We start from the raw sequence: 19,098 nt of genomic DNA on the forward strand, positions 1-19,098 counted from the left end.
AGCTATAATTAAAATCTGAGAAGCTAGCCCTACTCTCATTCAGTTGAGTAGGTGACTGATGAATGAGGGAGACCAGGCAGGAACCTACATTTTCCGTATTTCTGAGTGTGTCAAATCTGAGTTTTTCACAGTTAAGTACAAAGTAGTAGTTGTTCCTGAAACTGATTTAACAGAACTTGTATTTCAAAAACAAAGGAACTATTCAGATAATCCTTGCACAACTGCAGATCTATTGAGGAAAAACAAAAACCAAACAACTCCCTTTACTGCATCAGATATTAGAATCCTTAACTTTTTCCCCTCATCTTCCCAGCCTAAATAAGCTGGGAGCAAACAGACCTAACTTTTGGGCAAATAAACCATCAAAAGTAAAAATTAAAAAATTACTAGACAGAGTCCAACCTTGCTCAAGCAATGACATGTCCAGCCACGCTTAGACTGATGCATGTGTACAAATGCACATGCTCACACATGTTTTGACAGCATCTGCCTCTACCAAAGTAATCCTTACTTCAAATAATGGTGCAAGATGGGATCTCTCATCTGTTTTTATCCACACAATTTAAAAATTTTGATAGTTTCCTTCCAAAACTCCTGAATGACGGCACTCTACGAATTCACTAAGCTTTGCAATTTCAGAACAGGCACAACATTACATTGCAATACATTTAACACACTGTTGAAAGGGTGAGACTTGCACCCACACACAGTTTTAAGACCTCTGATGTACACGCACATTCCCCTGCTCCTGTTCTCTTCCTTTGATCTGCTCATCAGAACAAGTTACCTGCAGCTGTTTACCAAGAGAGGCAAAAAAGCTGTCATACTGCTACAGAGCTGGACCTACTACAACAGACACAGATTCAGAAAAAGACAGACACAGTAAAGCAAGAGTATAGCATATATTTGGCACTTCAAGCCGTTCCATGTAACCATCTCTTTCTACCAACACACACACAATAAATTTGTCACTTATTCATTTGAAAAATAGTAGATAATATATTCATCCAGTTCAGCATTTTTCCCCATTACTGCTTTTGTTTAGTAAACTGTATAATGCATGAAAAGGCTGAAAGAGTCCTGCCCTGCCACGCACAGCTTAAGCTGGACACGGGACATGAGCAGATGCCAGTTAGTGACTTGTGGCTGTCAGATTTCATTATCCTTCCATGAAAGACAGATGCATTAATCCCAAGTGGCATACAATTCTTGACATACACTTGTAATCTATTAACATCTGAAGTACAGGTCACTGGAGATGGTGCTCAGAAAAGACACGTGCAGGTATTGCAGGTTTCTTAGCCAGAATCCCAGAGAAGTTGCCTTCTATCAGAAGTTGCCTACATATCAGAAAAAAAATCCTTAAGGCCAATTTTTCACAGTTGAATATAATGCTCTTAACAAAAACTAGTAAATGACCATTTGTAAGGGTGCACCTCCCCATGTCTGCACTTCTTGAGGTTCTGGGACGGTAGGCATGACCATGTGCACCGCCAAGGCCTCTGGTGACCAAAGTAAGATTCGAAGAAAGTGGAACTGCCACTTAGAAGAAAAGTACAGACATCTAAAAAAATGTTTTCTTAAAACCACCAAATTACTTCTCCTTGTTATAAGTTATTGCTGTAAACAGAAAAAAATAGAGGAACTGGCTCCTGCAGGGAGTGCTGACTAAGGCAATTTTTGACTGCTTGCGACTCCTGAATATCCCACAGCGAAATTCCTGTAATGCATGATTTTGAATTATGCTTTAAAAACACCCTGTATAAATAGTGAAGATTAACCAGCAGTATAAGTGTTCAGACCATATGTGCATGTTTTACTCATTTTATCCTTGCAATTAGGGCTTCCTGAAATTGTAGCTTTGTATTTGAAGAATGAGCTAGCAGACATTCAATTTATAAGGTGTAACTTTTGATTTTAAAAATAGTTTAAGATCGCCAAGACTGTAAGATCTTAGTATTTCTCAAAGGGAGAGGAATTTTCCTTGCATAGCATAATGACTTCTCTAATTATCTTATTCTTCTGCAAAACAGATTACATTCAGCGAACTCATTAGCACATTTGAAGTAGAATTTCATACAACAATGATGTAAGCAGAAGAACAATAATTTTAAATTACTTTTCATTTAAAGTTTTCAGACTAATCATAGCAAGATGGATGAATCTTCATTCATAAGAGATAAGAGAGGAAGTGTAACAGCCTGAAAATTCACAAACTTACAATTCTTTCTTACTTGAAATTTTTTATCATCTACTAAATCTGACATATTAAGCACTATATTCTAGCTTGTCTTCCGGTTTCTACTGGAAACCTTTTTTCAACGAGATATACCCACTTTTTTCACCTCAAACTAGCACCAAGAAGAAATAATAGAGTTGAAAAAAAAAAAAATAAAGCTAGGACAAGAGTGAAGACAGCTTAAAGATCTGACAGTCACATTTTCATTCATTTGAATCAATAGTGAAAAACATTCTTCTTCACCATGGAAAATCTCAATGGAAACTGAAGTGCCCTGGCATATTTCATAAGTTCAGTTCTCACTTTTTCATCACTCCCCCTATACATGTTTACAGTAAACTGGGTATTGGTAACAATGCGTAATTGACTGTCCAATATATTATACATTCAATAAAGCTGCACTGCAACAGCGGTAGGTCTGAGAAAAGAAGATCTTGAGACCATGCATGTGAGATGAGACTCAGGATCAGGACAGCAACTGGCTTATTTAATGAACTTCACCCTGATTTGAGCAGACCCCTGAAGTGACTGCATCACATCCACATTTGCTACATATTGTGCTAAGTGCCCATGAGTCTTTTGTGAACACAGGGTGGCATTCAGAATATAACATGAGATATAATCACACAACTTGAGAAAACAATGGTATTTCAACCAAAGCAAGAAAGGACTTTTTTTCCAACAGTGCAATGGAAATTTCCATCCCAGTGTGGGTGGAAATTAAGGGGAATAAATATCCCTACCAAGCAGATAAGTTACTTGAAAAACAGTGGTAAGAAATTCTTTGAACTATGTCTTCCATACAGTACAGTACATTGTGCAGTTGATCTCAGCTTACTATAGATCAATACTTTTATCGTTTTTGACTGAAGGTATTTCAAACTTCAATCAGAGAAATCTGTAATCCTGCATTAAAGATGATGCTAATTGTTTTCATTAGACTAACCAATCCTTCAAGGAGAAGAAAAAAATCAGCTTTGACACTTCATGGTACACAGACGCATGCCGTAGCTGTTATTTGTAGCCATTTATTCCTATTTTTTTCCTGTAATATTTTTACAAGGTTCTTGTAAGAAACTCTAGATAATGAGAAACAACACTGAATTGCTGTATATACCTGTTTACTTCATCAGTGATGCGGTAACTTGATAGTGTAAGCAAGAACATCACCTACATGGATTATTAAGTCTTTTCAGTGGGTGTAAAATTATGTTACAAGAATTCTCACTGACATCTGTATCTAACAAAAAAAACCTTAATAAATAATGAACATTTCTACCATTTGTCTGTATTTCTTATTAGCGATGCAAAGCAGCAAAAGATGTAGCTACCTAATAAAACTTGATATTTTCAACGGTAATTCCAAGAATATCTGTAGACAGACTAACATTTTTGGCTGCATTATTACATCTTATCTTTTGCTTTCCTACACTCTAAAAGATGAGAAGTATGTTAGCCTCACTAGGATTCTGCTTGTCTTCTATTAAAAACAAACAAGCAAAACACCCAAACCAAAAACCAAAACCAACCAGCAACAAACTAAAAAAAAAAAATCCGATAAAAAAATTATGGGATTTGCATCCATACCGAGTTAGAACCTATAGAGTTCTCATCAACGCCATCTGGTCCTGATTAACATTACGGTATTTTTGTGTGGGTAGTCTGCAGGCTTTCGTATTGCAAAGGGCAACCATGCACACACTGTGCTTGATGTCCCTCGCTCAACTCAGTTCTGCCACAACCAGTGCACTTCCAACACCCCAGTTTCTGAACCTTCTTACCTCTGACTGTCAATGCAAAATCTCTGAAGATCTGCTTCTGAAGAATAATACTTCTAAAGGCTCCAGTTTAGTAATCGGTCAATTATATATATATTTTTATATATTAATACCAGCAAATTAGAAGATTTTACACTATTTAAAATAATTTCCCTTCTTTTTCTCTTGTTGAATGAATGAAATGGACAACAGCTCACCTGACAAGCCCCAGCTTAGAAGCAGTTTATCCCATTTGAAATGTCTGTCAATTACTCACTGGATTCTCTGCTACCCCAACAGGTAGCAGAAAGGGAATTACATAGGTGAGAAGTGCTTGAATCAAGAGGCATGCACTTAAATTGAGGACTTTTCTAGTAGTTCAAATGTACGTCTGAACTATAGAGAATAAACACCTTTAAAACATATTCCTAACTCCTCTTGCCTTGTCCAAATAAAAGCCACCATCGGTTTGAGTTCATTTCAAAGCTGAAGCTTTTAACCTAAGTGAAAAAAAACTAACTTTTATTGTTTTCACAGATATTTCAGTTTGCACTGGCCAGCCTGAGCCCTTTGCCAATCTGAATATACATCTCTTCTGCACCCCACCTCATGTAACACACACACTTGGATTTAGCCCAGAGACTCTTGCTGAACTGTTTTGAAAATAATGATCTAATAATGAAGGTTTAACTCCAAACAGAAGACTAAATCCCTCAAATGGTATTCTGGGGCTAGATTATGCACCTCGTGGGGCAGTCCTCTGAAGCAATGGGTTAAATCCTCATCTCCCTTGGGGAGTAAATGTGTCACATTATATAGACATGGATACACTCTCTTCCTTGACAATTACTCTCTAGGGGACATTAGACTGACTTTGCCATAATCCTACTTCCTAAATAGCTTTTTGAGCTTTTGTCTTCTAGAGAAAAATTAAAAAGTGCTAACAGTTTCTAGTCTCTGTGAAAGAGTAAGATCCTGCTATTAGCCTCCCACAACTACAAAGAGCCACTCTCAGTTCTCTTCCCTCGTGATTTCAGATGATGGTAATGCAAAATAAATGCTGTGAAATACTGACAAGTCCGTTGTTATTTCAGTTCTCCCATCATGTGATTTAGAATTAACTATGAAACCATGCAAAACTACTAAAATGATAGTACCAGTAGTAAAAGAGCTAAGCTAATAAAACTAGTAAAATACTACAACTAGACTGAGTACAACTCAGCATCGACATGAGGAAGAGCTTCCAAATAAATAAATGAGGTTGGGACAGAAACGAGCATTCATTTTGAAACAGCTGTGGTACAAAACAAGAACATAGAAGAGACCAATCATCATGTAAACTGCTAAGCACCAAGAAAAGCATAAGTCAGCTTCATTTAGCTCATTAAGCCTGAAGTGGTGTGTATATTTAGATGTAGTACAGAAAGCATGGAAAACAAGATATTTCTAACTCAAATTTCTGAGTTGCTTGTTTGTTTTGATAGGACTAAGTTTTAAACATAGATGAATTTGTTTTAAAAACACAATTTATTCTTTTAAAGTAACATTTTTTTCATACTGTAGACTTCATGTTAAGTAGAAATACAGTGTATGCTAAGAAAACAGGTTGAGCATAAATGTCTATAAGCCCAGTCTCATAAATCTCACACAACGTTAACCCTCCAGACTCTTTCTTACCATTACTAGAAAATAAGGAGGCTGCAGTTTTTCTAATATGAAAATACAGTCAGCCTTTACTTATCACCTCGAACCGGGAAATATCTTAAAATGTATTAAAAAAACAATTCAGCTCCGTTGTCAGATTTAATTTGATTTCAGGATTGAAGGGAACCAAAAGCCTATCTCAAAAAATAATTCCTGAGAAGGATATAACCTCTGTTTGGTTGCCCTTGTACATTCTTGAAGGAAAGAATGCATAAGCCAGGGGCCAACATTTTCCAAAGAAAAAACATATGGTTGTTTTTCATACAGGCCAGGGATGTATACAAAGAACAGCTAACTAAATATAATAATCAGTCCACTGATTCATTTCTTTCAGAACTATTTATCTAAATTGGTAAATAGATTATTTAAAGAATAAAAAAAAAAATAAAAAGCCACACAGGAACACAGCTTCTAATTAGAAACACCACATCTTGATCTTGGTTTTACTGTGGCAACATGCCATTCTGACCAACCGAAGCAAGAGATGGTGGTTGCAGTTTATGTAAACAGTAGTCCTGGGCAGCTAGCAGGTTTCCAGATGTGCAACTCTACATCACTGCAACCAATAAATAAAAGGAGAAGGACTGTTGGAATGCTAACATTTGCTCCAGAAAATTGCTCAAAGAGTTAAAGACAGGGATGATAAAAGTGTCTGCACCAGTTCTTGTCATGCTGCCAGAATGGAATGTTTACCCAGCACTGCATCCCCACCAGATGGGGTGAAAAAAAAATTTAGAAAGTCTCTTTTCCCAACCATTTTGCCATGAGGTAGGGTATAGCGAAGCAACCCAAATGATTTATGTGGTAGAAACAGACCCATAAAGATACATTCAAATAGTTGCATGTAGGTTTCTTGGCGTTCATGTTAGCAGAAATTTTGGGGGACCATCTGCAATCTAAACACTATCATGTTATTCCACAGTCCATCATTTTGCCTGTCATTATATTTATAGTTCACACACTCTGGTTTACAGCTTGTGCTGCAAGCGGGACTCTACATCGGGATGGTTGAAATTTGTGGTTGAGTAATGTTGTTTTTTTTTTCTTGATCAAAACAACAGGTGTACAGCTCTAGAAGATGCTTAATGCTCCTGGTGAGGAACGCTTTTCATGTCTTCATAAATCCCTACTGCTTAGAGTGTCAGTCTAGTATCTGAGACCCAGCAGTATTTAGAGTAGGGTGGAAGTGTCAGAATGAGGGAAGAGTGATGATAAAACAAGGTTGAAATCAAGAACCTTTGTGCAGAAGGTCTTGTGGAAACTGAGCATGAAGCAGGCTGCATGGCCACAAATCACTGAGTCAAACATCAGGAAACTTGTTATCAGTCTTTTCCCTCCCGCAGAGCAAAGACAAGACTCTTTGCCCATCCAAGATCTACTCTGAGGACCGGGTGGAGGGCAGGAGGCAAAGCCAAGGACTAGTTGGGCCAGGACAATGCATGTATCATGACTGACTTCTCCGGGTCTGAGGGGAGCCCTTGGCTTGGGAATGCCTTTTTTCAACAACTGCCCAAATTTCCACTACTGGTGCATATGGTTCCATCAGCTGTTCCTGTCCGACCTGCTCAGCTCGACTCTTAGTAACTCAGCAACTCTTCCCATGTGTCCAGGACCGAGCCCTGGGCTCTGGGAGAGCCTGTCTGTACAGTGTTGAGAGTCCCATAGGCTGCCGAGCTGGGGTGGGCACTGCACCACATGCAGCCCTGCTGCTCAGTGGCCCACAAGCACGGGCTGCTGCTGCACCATCTCCTAATCCTTCACCTGCTACAGACAAACACAGCAGATGTACTGCCAGTACACGCTATAAAACCCATTAGGTACCGAAGACGAAATAACAGCCATTACCAAAGCGGCTGCACCTTCCTGAAGCCACAGATTGTTCTCAATGCTTTGGACTGGCAACTCTACATAGAAATGATGAAAAATTAAAAATCCTTCTTCTTCCATCAACTTCTCTGTATGCAGGCTATGGTAACACTGTAAGAACCACAGTCACAAGTTCATTAAGTAATAATAAATGTAACAAAATCCTTGATTAGGTATAGGGAGATCAGGAAGACAGCCAAAACAAAGCTGAAAATCCGTAAGTTCTTCTGTCTAAAGGTGCTTCTAAGCATGTATTGTGTCTGCTTCCTTGAAAGAAAGGGAAGAGTTGGCATATACTTCTATAGGAGCAGGAGAGTGTCCTTTAACATTTTAAACTAGTTAGTGTAGCCTATAAAAATTGAGATGCAGATCCTAAGAAAAATGGGAAGCTGGTTAGACAGACAGAATTTTGCTCTTTATGTGCTACCCAGACATTTCCAGAGTTAACTGCATATGGACGTCGACCATGATTTTTATCTGTAAGAAATACCTAAATAAGATGCACCATATATGGCAAGACTGTTCCTTGGGCTGCTACAGACAATCAAAAAGACTGTTTATTACAGCTAATAAAAGCCAAACTTGAAGTGCAAATTATAATACCTTTCCCTTGATTTATTTTCAAAGATAATACGGATGTGGATAACTTCAGACCAGTCTGTTTTCTTCAGCATTTTGGCAGGCACTGCTTTCCTACAAAAGAACACTATCTGTTCTACATTTGTGTTTCTGGTCAAATTGTCTCTACACAAAACCGTTATTTCTAAGAACAGAAGCACTATCAAACAAATACAAACTAAGACACTCTAAAGAAACAGTTACATTAGACAAAGAACTGGACATGTCTGTGAGAGTTTCTTTTATAAACTTTTAGTGGCTACTCAAGAACGTAATACTCAAAACATTTTTCTTACCCATTTCAAGACTGTCATTACCATCTTTCTCATAGTACAGCCAGACCTACCTTATTTAATGAAGCAAGCACTGACCAGCAAAGGTCAGTGTGTGAACACCTGGATATCCATCACAGACCCACACTGGTAGCTTTTGTAATGTTTTGTATGCTTTAAAGTAATACATCTTCTGATAAGCTGTAACTCTTGAAGAAAGGCTTCCTCCCACATAATATTTTTCTAACTCAGCTGCCAAATGTCTACGGAAGTACATGTGCATTCTATATATGATAATGTAATCTATAGTAATACAAAATTTGAGAGCAGCTTGACAGAAATCCCGGAGACTATAACTTGGTTCCACATTATTGTGACAAACCTGGTTCTTTAAGAGGTCTCCAACGAGTCATATGCTAGTGTGTTCTTTACCACCTAGACTGCTTGATCTCAATATGACTAATTCAAACATAACAGGGATTTCCTTGAATTTCTTAAGTATGTAACATATTTAAAGTACTTTAAGTATCTATTATGACTATCGTTCACATCCTGCTTCCACAAACTCAAGTGAAGTTTTGGCATTGGCTTCTACAGAAGCTAGACATTCTCCTGTGATGTTTTAGTTTAGATAAAACATGACTAACATAGTTTAAAATGTTTTCTTGATGGCATGAATTTAGAGAAAGTCTTCAGTCTAATCAGAAGATATTATCTAAAGTTATACACAAGGCTGGTTGAAAACTATGCCAAATCACACTAACTGTGGACTAGTCAGATTGTAAACCTAAACACAGTAGAACAGTTTAATTTAGCTTGAAGTTACTACTGAACAACTGTTTCTGAACACTTTTGTTACTATCTTTTAACACTGGGAGGAGGGAATAATAACTTTTGAGTTAGCTTTGTAAGAACATAGCAAATAAAACCAACCAACCAAAACCCCATAAAACCAAAATCAGCTTCAAGTAATGTTTAATCAGGATAATATCCACACATTTAGACACAGGACCTAATGAAACACGCTGCTGTTCGTGTCAGGCACTTACAGCGAAGGCCTCATGCTTAATTCACATATTAAAGTCTTCCTTTGGATTACCCGAAACTCATACATCTCTCAACACAAATATTTTCATTTGGTATGGTTGGGTAAATCTTCTCCCAGATTTCACATTTTTTAGGAACCAGAGTCTAGGAAAAGATTGTGCTGTTGTCAAACTTTTTTGGCTGACACATGGTGCTAGACATGTGGTACAACTGACTTCTTGCTCCCCTTCTTTTTCTAAAAGGAACAAAAATTGTTGGCTACATAGCATCCCTTTATCAGTTCAGACTCTGGGTATCACAGTATCACAGTATGTTTTGGACTGGAAGGGACCTCAAAAGATCATCTAGTCCAATCCCCCTGCTGGAGCAGGAACGCCTAGGTGAGGTCGCACAGGAACATGTCCAGGCGGGTCTTGAATGTCTCCAGAGAAGGAGACTCCATAACCTCCCTGGGCAGCCTGTTCCAGTGTCTGTCACCCTCACTGAGAAGAAGTTTTTTCTCAAATTTAAGTGGGTATTTTGTATGAAGAGCTGGGTTCTGTACAGTCCTAACTGACTCCTGGCAACTTGGACTGAGAGAGTAAACAGCCGTCAGGGATCTGCTTTCCCTTACATATCCAGCCTCAGCTTCTGAAGGAACATAAGGACGTGCAAGCCCAAGCAAGTCCAAGTCACAAGTGAGCAGTTTGTGGCTACAGAGTAATGGAAAGCCAGCTTAAAAATACAATGCATACAGTATCTCTAGCCAAAGTACAAGACAAATGATACGTCAGCTTCAGCTGTGCTCATACTATGAAATACCTGAGCACTGCTGCAATAGGAAAATATAAGCCACAGATACTGTCACTGACACAAGATACAGCACACAATATGGCAGAAGACAAACTTGTATCCACTTGTCAACAAGTTGGGTTTGCTTCTATTTTTATTATTAGAAAATAAGAACTAGTTCTGAAGTAAATTGAATCCACCAGGCTGCATGGGACCAGAGATCAGTCCAGAATATGATGCAGGATGTCTTCATTACTAATATTCATACCAAAATCTATAACTAAACTTTTGCGCTCAAACACCTCAAGTGAAAGTGTAATTAATCTTCATTAAAAGAATTCATGGCTATGTCTTAAACTTGGGAGGGAACTTGGAATACATTTGGGATTCTGGAGCAAGCATATGACTGGATGCTGAGCAAAGCAGGAAACTAAAATGTTGAAATGTAAATTGTCATTGCTTCTCAGGGGTAAGATTTTGGTAAGATTAACTGAGTAGTTCATAGCTGTTTCTAGACATTGGTTTGACATGTCTGCACATTTCCAACAACAATACTATATAGGGTTCTGTTGCCATATATACATATATATATATATATATACATACTTTTTTTTCAATTGCCATTCACAAGGCTCTCATGACCTAGGTAGGACCACTTACTACTGGCGGGCAAAAGTCAAGCCACTGAAATCTGTAGTGAAGCCTACTAACATCAGACAACTACATCTGAGGATAGAAACACGATCTCCCAAAACTGAACTCCCTCTGACATCAGGCAGGTAAGCCCAGCTCTCCCCACAGAGATCCGAGCTGAAGCTTGGGTACAATCTCCATCCAATAAAGTTTCAGACCATGATGAAAATATTTATTTCCTAACCAGAATGCACTGTTTCCGCGTGACAACAACGTTTCACAAGAAGAGACTGCATGTTTGCTTTACCTGAATCAGCAGCTGTGATCAGCAGTATATACTGCTCCTTCATCTCCCGGTCCAGGCTCTGCACCAGGCGCAGCTCTCCGCTGGCTGAGAGAGTAAAGGCTCCTTCTTCATTGCCACCCACCAGCACGTAAGTGAGCTTGCTGTTCAGGCCTTGATCGTCATCCCTTGCTACAACCTAAAAAAGCAATGCAAACACATGGGAAGAAGTAGGAAGAACTGATAAGTTCAGGGTCTGTAAAATTTTATCGGGACAGAGGAAACATTCTCTGTGACAATAATCTAAATTAATGGATTTAATTAAGGCAAATGCTTTAAGGGCTAATATAAATTAGATGTAATTGTAAAATGACTTAATTGAGGTGATGGATTAAAAGTGTAGGTTGAAAATATTAAATAGCTGATTACTTATTTTTCTCAAGCATAAATACAGTAAAGAATTAGTGGGGCTCAGTGAAAACCACAGATGATCTGGTATAGGCTGAGCTCCATCACAAAGCAAGCATCGCATGTCCTGCCAGCTGTATCCATTTAGTGCTCTTTCAGCATTTGGCACAGTGCCTCATCCCATGTAGGCAATGATCAGACTGAGAGATTTGTTGCATGAAAATTGATATTGAGATGAGAGATAGAGCAAGCTGTTGAAAAGCTGTTGAAATAGGTAAGGAAAAACCAAACAAAACTTCAAGGCACAGTATAAACTTTTGGTAAAAACAAACAAAAACCACAACCAACCAAGCAACAACAAAAAACAAACTAAAACAAGGAAAACAACCCAAAAGTCAGAACAAAACAAAACAAACCTGCACCCAAACAAACAAAAAGAAAAACAAACCAACAGCCAATACATACTAGATTACAGCCAAAAGACAACTTTTCAATTGTCTTGCACCTTTTTAATTTTGAAGGAAAGACAGTATATTTTAATAGCATATACTGGGGCACACTAACAATTGCAGCAGATACATATGCATTTGTGGAATGTACTCACCTGAAGAATAACTTTTGGAAGTGTCTCTAAATTCTCAGGGACATTCACAGAGTAGGGAGAAAGTTCAAAGGTGGGAACATAATCATTGACATCCTTCAGAATAATATTGACTGTCGTGGTATTGGTCCTTGGGCTGCTCCCACGGTCGGCTGATTGAACAGTCAGCGTATAGGAGGGCTTTTTCTCTCTGTCCAAAGGCTTGGCAACTGTTATCACCCCCGTCACAGAATCGATCCGAAACTCATTATTGGCATCCCCGCTCACGATGGCGTAGCGGACCTGCCCGTTTGTACCTTCATCTCCATCTGTGGCAAACACCTGTATTAAATCTGTCCCTGTCAAAGTATTTTCCCCCACCTCTACTTTATAAAGCTTTTGGGCAAAAAGGGGGTTATTGTCATTAATGTCCAGGACAATAACTACCACATCTGTAGATGAAGAAAGGGACGGCTGGCCCTTGTCTGTGGCCACCACAGTCAAGGTGTAGTTGGACACGGCTTCTCTGTCGAGCTCCCCGGTAAGCCTCACTTCACCATCAATACTGCCAATGCTGAATTTGTTTCCCAGCGGCCGAAGCAGACTGTATTCGATGTAGCTGTTGGGACCGCTGTCAGGATCGGTCGCCTGTGCTTTGAACACAATCGTATCTATTGGTGTGTTTTCTGGGACGTAGGTCACCTTTGGGGAGATAAAGCTTGGAGGGCTGTCGTTCACATCCAGAAGAATAATTGAAACTTGGGCCGTGCTTGTGAACCTGGAGGCAGGGAGAGGGGCCATGTCGTGGACTTGCACAACGAGGCTGTAGAAAGACTGGCTCTCCCGATCCAAAGGCTGCCTGATGCTCAGCACCCCACTGTTGTCGATGCCGAACTGGCCTCCGCTGTCCCCGGATGCGATGCTGAAGGACAACTGCGAGTTGGAGCCTGGTGGGTGAGGAGCATAAAGGTAGAGAATGTGAATTCACCCTGCTGACCTAGATGCAAATGTTCCTGGCCTCATTTCATACAGAAATAAGGACAGTACGACCGTGCTCCCTGTTCAGCCTCCTCATCACAATTTTTGAATCCATCAGCTAATTTCAGCTAAATTTCACAGTGCAGCAGAAGCCTTTGAAATAATCATTTTCTGACAAGAGTTGAAAAGAGAGAGAAGGAAGGATGGTAATTGGAGTGGCCACAGAGGGAATGGCCAGCAGAGCTCATCTCTCTATTTCACTCAGCAGGAGCTGCACAGTGGCAACGAGCAATTTTTCCTCCTCTACAGTGGTTGTGAAGGGTTTTCTTTCAGAAACCCAAGAGTCAATATTTCTGCTGCTCACTGAACAGCTGGTTTGCTCCTTTCTCCTCAGTTCTACTAAGAAACATTATTATTAATGTAATTATTTCGTTAATTCTTCCATCCAGTTAAAAAAAACCCCACAAACAGAAACTCCCAAGCCTAGCTGGAGCAGGCCAAGAGTGAATAGTGGGGAGAAGTATGCTTCCCATATATGGCATGGTATTCCAAAATATCAGATGAACAGTGCTCATCTCATGATCAAAACAGAACTAGCAATTATGGTCAAGGAAGAGATTAATAATTCTGGTAAAGGAAATGCATTCTGAGTTTTGACAAGGCTATGAAATGACGTTAAATATGCCATGCAAGAAAAAATGTATGTTGCCACTGCAACTCCAGAGTTCACTGTAGACAACTAATTTTTGGCAATACCTAATAGAAATAAGTCTTCTCTCATGTATTTATCTATACATTTCCCTTAATATTTTAATTAATTTTGAAAATTTTGGTTTGTTATTTTGGGTCATAAAGACTGTGATTTAGTATTAGCAGATTAAAAGACTACTGATTTACTCCTGAAAATCACTTCTCCATGTGAAGAAACCAAGCTGTCTGCATAAATAGCTGATTACGTTGCTGTACGTTTTGTCATTCACCCTGACTGAATTACTTTGATAACAGAATAATTATGCATTCAATTTATTAATCTCTGCTGTTGATTATGCTCAGTCTTGGTAACACCAGTCTTACTTGTCTTTCCCCCAGTGGCTACTTTGACATCGTTCCCTCTCTCTTCTTCTCTTGAAGGAACTTAATTATGAGATAAATAGACCCAAAGATGAAAGACAAAATATTTTAATGCAATTAAAGAAATTAATATATTTATATGCCACATACTAGTGTTTCTACATTACTTTGATCAAGTGAAGCACTGTGAAACTTTAATGCTACTCTATATTTTGTTCAGTTGTATTTTCAAATGACTAATTATATGGATTAAAGTGTTCAGATTTCAGTGAAGTAATTTTTGGTAATTCAAGATTTTTTCATTTGACTTTGGAGATGGGTAAGAATTCGATCTTACAGAAGAAAATGATTTTAAAAACCCCTCTTTGGTTCCAGTGTTTTTTATGGTGATGTTTGTTTACATTAGACTTTTTCTCTTGTTGTCCTGTATTTTCACAAATTTTGATGTTGCTAAGGCTTATACAGATAAAACTGTGAAGCAGAAGGAGATTGGCCTGAACATCAGTGGAGCCAGGACTGCCACTTAATGAGCTATTCTTTCGTAAACACAATGCACCAAGCTGGATTCCTGCGCCTCATCCATCCCCTCTCCCCAGGTCTGAATCTGTGTTTTTCTTAGGCAGAATGTAGGGGCACCCTCTTAGCTGAGCTCTGGGTTTATTTAATCTGAGAGTTAATCTGATAAAACACTAAGTGATAGCTCAGACAGGGAGCCACAATTTTCACAATGATGCTCTTTTAAGGGTCTTGTCCCAATTTTTATTTCTCTATTAATGAAAAAAAAAAAAAAATCCTCATTCCCCCAACCTCCCCTTCTGCAAATACCCATAGATTCTGAAGAAATCCAACCAGTTTTTGCCTGGAGGAATATCTTGCTATACTTTTTAATAAATAGACGAGCTTGTGCTTTGCCTAAGAAACATTATTTTTTTCCACATTGAATTAACAGGAAAAAAGTCAAAATCTGAATCTCAAAGTGAATGTGTTTCAAGAAACTGAGTTCTTTATTGTTCTGTAAATAACCAAGAGTCATGGCTGATATTTACTATGCATCTGTATATGAGACTGTCCAAGCTGGCAGAAACAGCTATTTGTTTCCCAAGGGCTGTGTCGAACAAGAAAATGACAACGGCAACAGTTTCACTCTCACCATGTTTTTTGTCTTTTATCAGTGTTTATGCTAAACCAGCAGGTATACCTCATTATGAAATCATGTCTTTTCAGACCTCCTTCAAACTATGGGATCATGTAACAAAAACAAACAATGGAATTGTATTTGTGTGCACTGAGTGCATTATCTGTGAGCCACATGTAGAGGAGTATGGTACTAGTTATTTCTGTAGTCTAGAAAAATATATGAAAAAACAGGATAACAATTTTGGGCTTGAAACAGAAACACCAATAGATCATAACATTTGCTGAAGTTATAGTCTTATTGGGGAACTCAATCTGGCATGCTCTTGGAATGAAATTTCTACCCTATTAATTTTAAATCCAGCCTGTTAGAAAAGTATCTGTGCCAAAAAATATAAACAGCAAGATATCTGTCTGACTTCTCACTGCATTATTCCTCAAATACTCATTTGCTTCCTTCATAATTGAGTGCATGATGAATGTAAAATGGTATGTCAGTGCTACGGTATAGTTTACATTCACTGTGTGCAGATGGAAATTAATTGTATGAGGTGCAAGAGAAAAGGAAAACAGACCCATAATCGTTAAGAGAAATTAACTTCCGAAAAGTTTTAAAACCAAGCATTATACTCCGAACAGGAAAATGAGAAATAAGAGAAGAGATAGATCAGACACAAGTCCATTTATCTACAGGTCTGAAGGATCAATCACTTCCCTGGATATGCGTGATACAAGCACAAGTTCCTCATCCAATTCACAGTTAGTTTACTTAAAATAAAAGCTTTAACAAGAGTGCTGAAAGACAGACCCATGTAAGAATAGCCAATACCACTAAATTATAATTTCTGACTCGTTGGCTTATCTTATGGAACCCCTTCTCTCTCACTTTCTCAATCTGATCTCAAAACCAGTTGCACAATTTTTACCATGGAAAGTTCTATCCATTAGCACAAAATTTATGTTTCCACAAAAATGTTTGACTTCAACAACCCAGCATTTCCTGAGGAAAAACTGTTTTACTGAATAATCTCGATCAGCTCAGTTGCTTTACGTGCATAAACTGGGATTCCTTGAAGCATGCAGATTCTTTGTGCTTGAAGTGCACATTTCAGTTTGAGGCATTTCTATGGGCTTTGCTGAGCCATTGTCAAGTTGAGAGGAGACAAGTTTGCTTAACGTGTCACAAAAATAACCTTCACCTGCAAAGTCAGTATGAGTGTTACGAATAATTTTATAGTAAGTCACTCTGACCAATGTCTGTGGACACTTAAGGAAATGCAGTACACTATGGAAAGAATGATTTTATGTATTTAACGCTCATATTCTACAATTCTTGCTTGAACATAAATGGTATGGCAAAATGCTTAAGTAAGCTGTAAAGATTGTATCTTTTACACTCTAACACGTTAACACCTCCTAGATGTCATAAATAAACCCCAAATTAAAGCTTAAAGAGCAAATTTCCCATGATCCCTTTTAATCAGTTTTTAACCTCCACTTTCAATAATTTACAGATCACAATTCTCTTCCTGATGCACTCGAAAGTTACAGTACACTTAAGGATATCTGCTGTGATGATTGCAGATGGAGTCTCATATTGCAAGAACACTATATAGAATATATTATAAACTTTGAGAAAAAAAAATCTGAAAGAACACTTACACCTAACTTAAACTGCAACCTAAGCACCAGAAGAGATATCATGGTGCTCAACTGTTGTAAAATACAACTCTGCAACTCATTTCCACAACAGCAATATCAAGAAAACAGTATTTAACTATATTCTTAATTTATCACAAATAAAAATAAGAAAGAAACCACCCTCGTAAACCTAATGTGAAATATGAGAAAAACAACCTCTATTTACAAAGCACGCAGTGAATTTAAGCACATGATGGCATCCTAAGGATAGCCTGAATTTGCCCTTTCTAGTCTTTGAATGTGTTGCTAACGTGAAACACGTACTTATCATTAGAGATACAGAATATGAGGAAACACCTACCATCATCTGCATCAGTGACACTGAAGTTGAGAATAGCAGATCCTGGAGACAAGTTCTCCATTAAAGATGTGCTGTATGAGGTCATGCTGAACACTGGTGGGTTATCATTGATGTCCAATATATTGAAATACACTCTGATGGTAGTAAATTGGCCTCCCCCATCTTCCGCACGGACAGTAAGGATGTAATACTGCTGCGCTTCATAGTCCAGTGCGCGAGTCAGGTTGAAGACTCCAGTAACGGGGTTCAGGAAGAACATACCCTCTTCATCATCTTCGCTTACGGTGTACGTGATTTCCCCGTTGATACCGGAGTCATCGTCAGTGGCTAGAATGGCTGCCACCAAGGAACCTGCACAGCACAACAGCAAAACAAGTCACCACAAAAGGCAGGTCACTGGTGTGGTCAGAGCCAGCTAATCAACAAACAGCTCTCTAGAATAAGACATACCCTCCGGTAAAAAATTCAAGCCTCAATATCATATGACTAGCCTCTGAAAGGTTTTTCAAGGCTGGCAGGAACAGTATTCAGTATGATGTTTATTTTAAAGGGCTAATAAAAAACCAAAACAAAATGAAACAAGAAATGGCCAGGAAGTTTGTTCTAATCTTTAAATGGGAACTTGTCCTGATAAGATTATCAACTGGGTCAAAAATACCTTTTCTCCCACTAGATATTTTCTGTCTACTACTCAAAGGACCCTCACCTCCTCGTAGACAAATAGAACTTCTGAAACCTTCTAGATATTTCTTTCTAGATGCAGAAACTGAAATGTTAGTACATATCAAATATCCCAGCTCTGCTTTTTGGAAAAGTGCCTTTGCAGGGTAACTGCGGTTAGAAAACTAGAAACCTTATAGGGGTCTGTTCTTCAATGTTTTTTGAAATTCAACTCCTCATGAATTTGTGCCATTGTTTTCATTTCTGCATAGCTGCGATCGCATGACTGACCTATCTTACTTAAGTTTGGAAATTAAGTGTCACTTTTTAGTATTTCAAACACTAATTATAATTAAGATCAGCTTATTTCCAAGAAAGTAAATAATTTAATTTTCTTTTCCATGGAGCCAGATGAATTACATGCATTTCAGTACAGTTAACTATTTTTGAGCAACGTGACAACAAAAACTGCTTATCATCATAATGAGGAATAGTGCTACAACTTCCTTTAATCCAGCAGAATTTGCTAGTATCTTTTAGACAGATTTGATTAGCTAATGCTTTAATATTTCTGTTTATGCCGCAAGGGGAAGGGGGACACTTTGAGACAGAGAACAGAGCCCAGAAGTGGAAACCTTGCACTGCACCCCTCTGGGTGAGCCTGCTGGCTGCTCTGGGATGGCTGGAGAAGGGAATATAGGAGAAGCTGCAGCACTTCAAGTGCAAAATCTCCCTGTTCCTTCCTTAGGCATCCATCGCTGCTGAGCCAGGAACATGGCACAAATCTAAACCCCATAAATGATTAAAGAGAGAAGCCTTATCTTAACGTGGAGGGAATTATGCTCGCCAGTTCCAGGCCTGCTGAAACAGGTCTGCTCTGATTGACAAGAGGGAAGAACATAGCTGGGGATCAGCAACCAAACCACTCCACGCTACCCAGACATCTCGACTACTTCCAGATCAAATTCCTGAGGCACAGCTGATTGCACTATAATCCTTTAATACAAAACACCACTGAATTTTGGGACAGCGACTGTGGGACAGAGTGCAAGAGTTGGAGGCATAAGGGTAATCT

General features: G+C 38.7%; 1 protein-coding gene across 1 annotated transcript in view; it reads right to left on the bottom strand.

Annotated features, from left to right (window-relative positions):
* FAT4 (FAT atypical cadherin 4) overlaps positions 1–19,098 on the bottom strand; it is a 147,482-nt gene that overhangs the window by 48,560 nt on the left and 79,824 nt on the right. The window contains exons 4-6 of the mRNA XM_021292324.2: positions 17,364–17,714; positions 12,203–13,125; positions 11,215–11,389 (exon numbers count right to left, since the gene is read on the bottom strand). Of these exons, the coding sequence (XP_021147999.2) occupies positions 11,215–11,389; positions 12,203–13,125; positions 17,364–17,714 (1,449 nt within the window). The remainder of the gene's footprint in view (positions 1–11,214; positions 11,390–12,202; positions 13,126–17,363; positions 17,715–19,098) is intronic.

This window comes from Columba livia, chromosome 4 (assembly GCF_036013475.1).
Source record: "Columba livia isolate bColLiv1 breed racing homer chromosome 4, bColLiv1.pat.W.v2, whole genome shotgun sequence".
NCBI lineage: Eukaryota > Metazoa > Chordata > Aves > Columbiformes > Columbidae > Columba > Columba livia.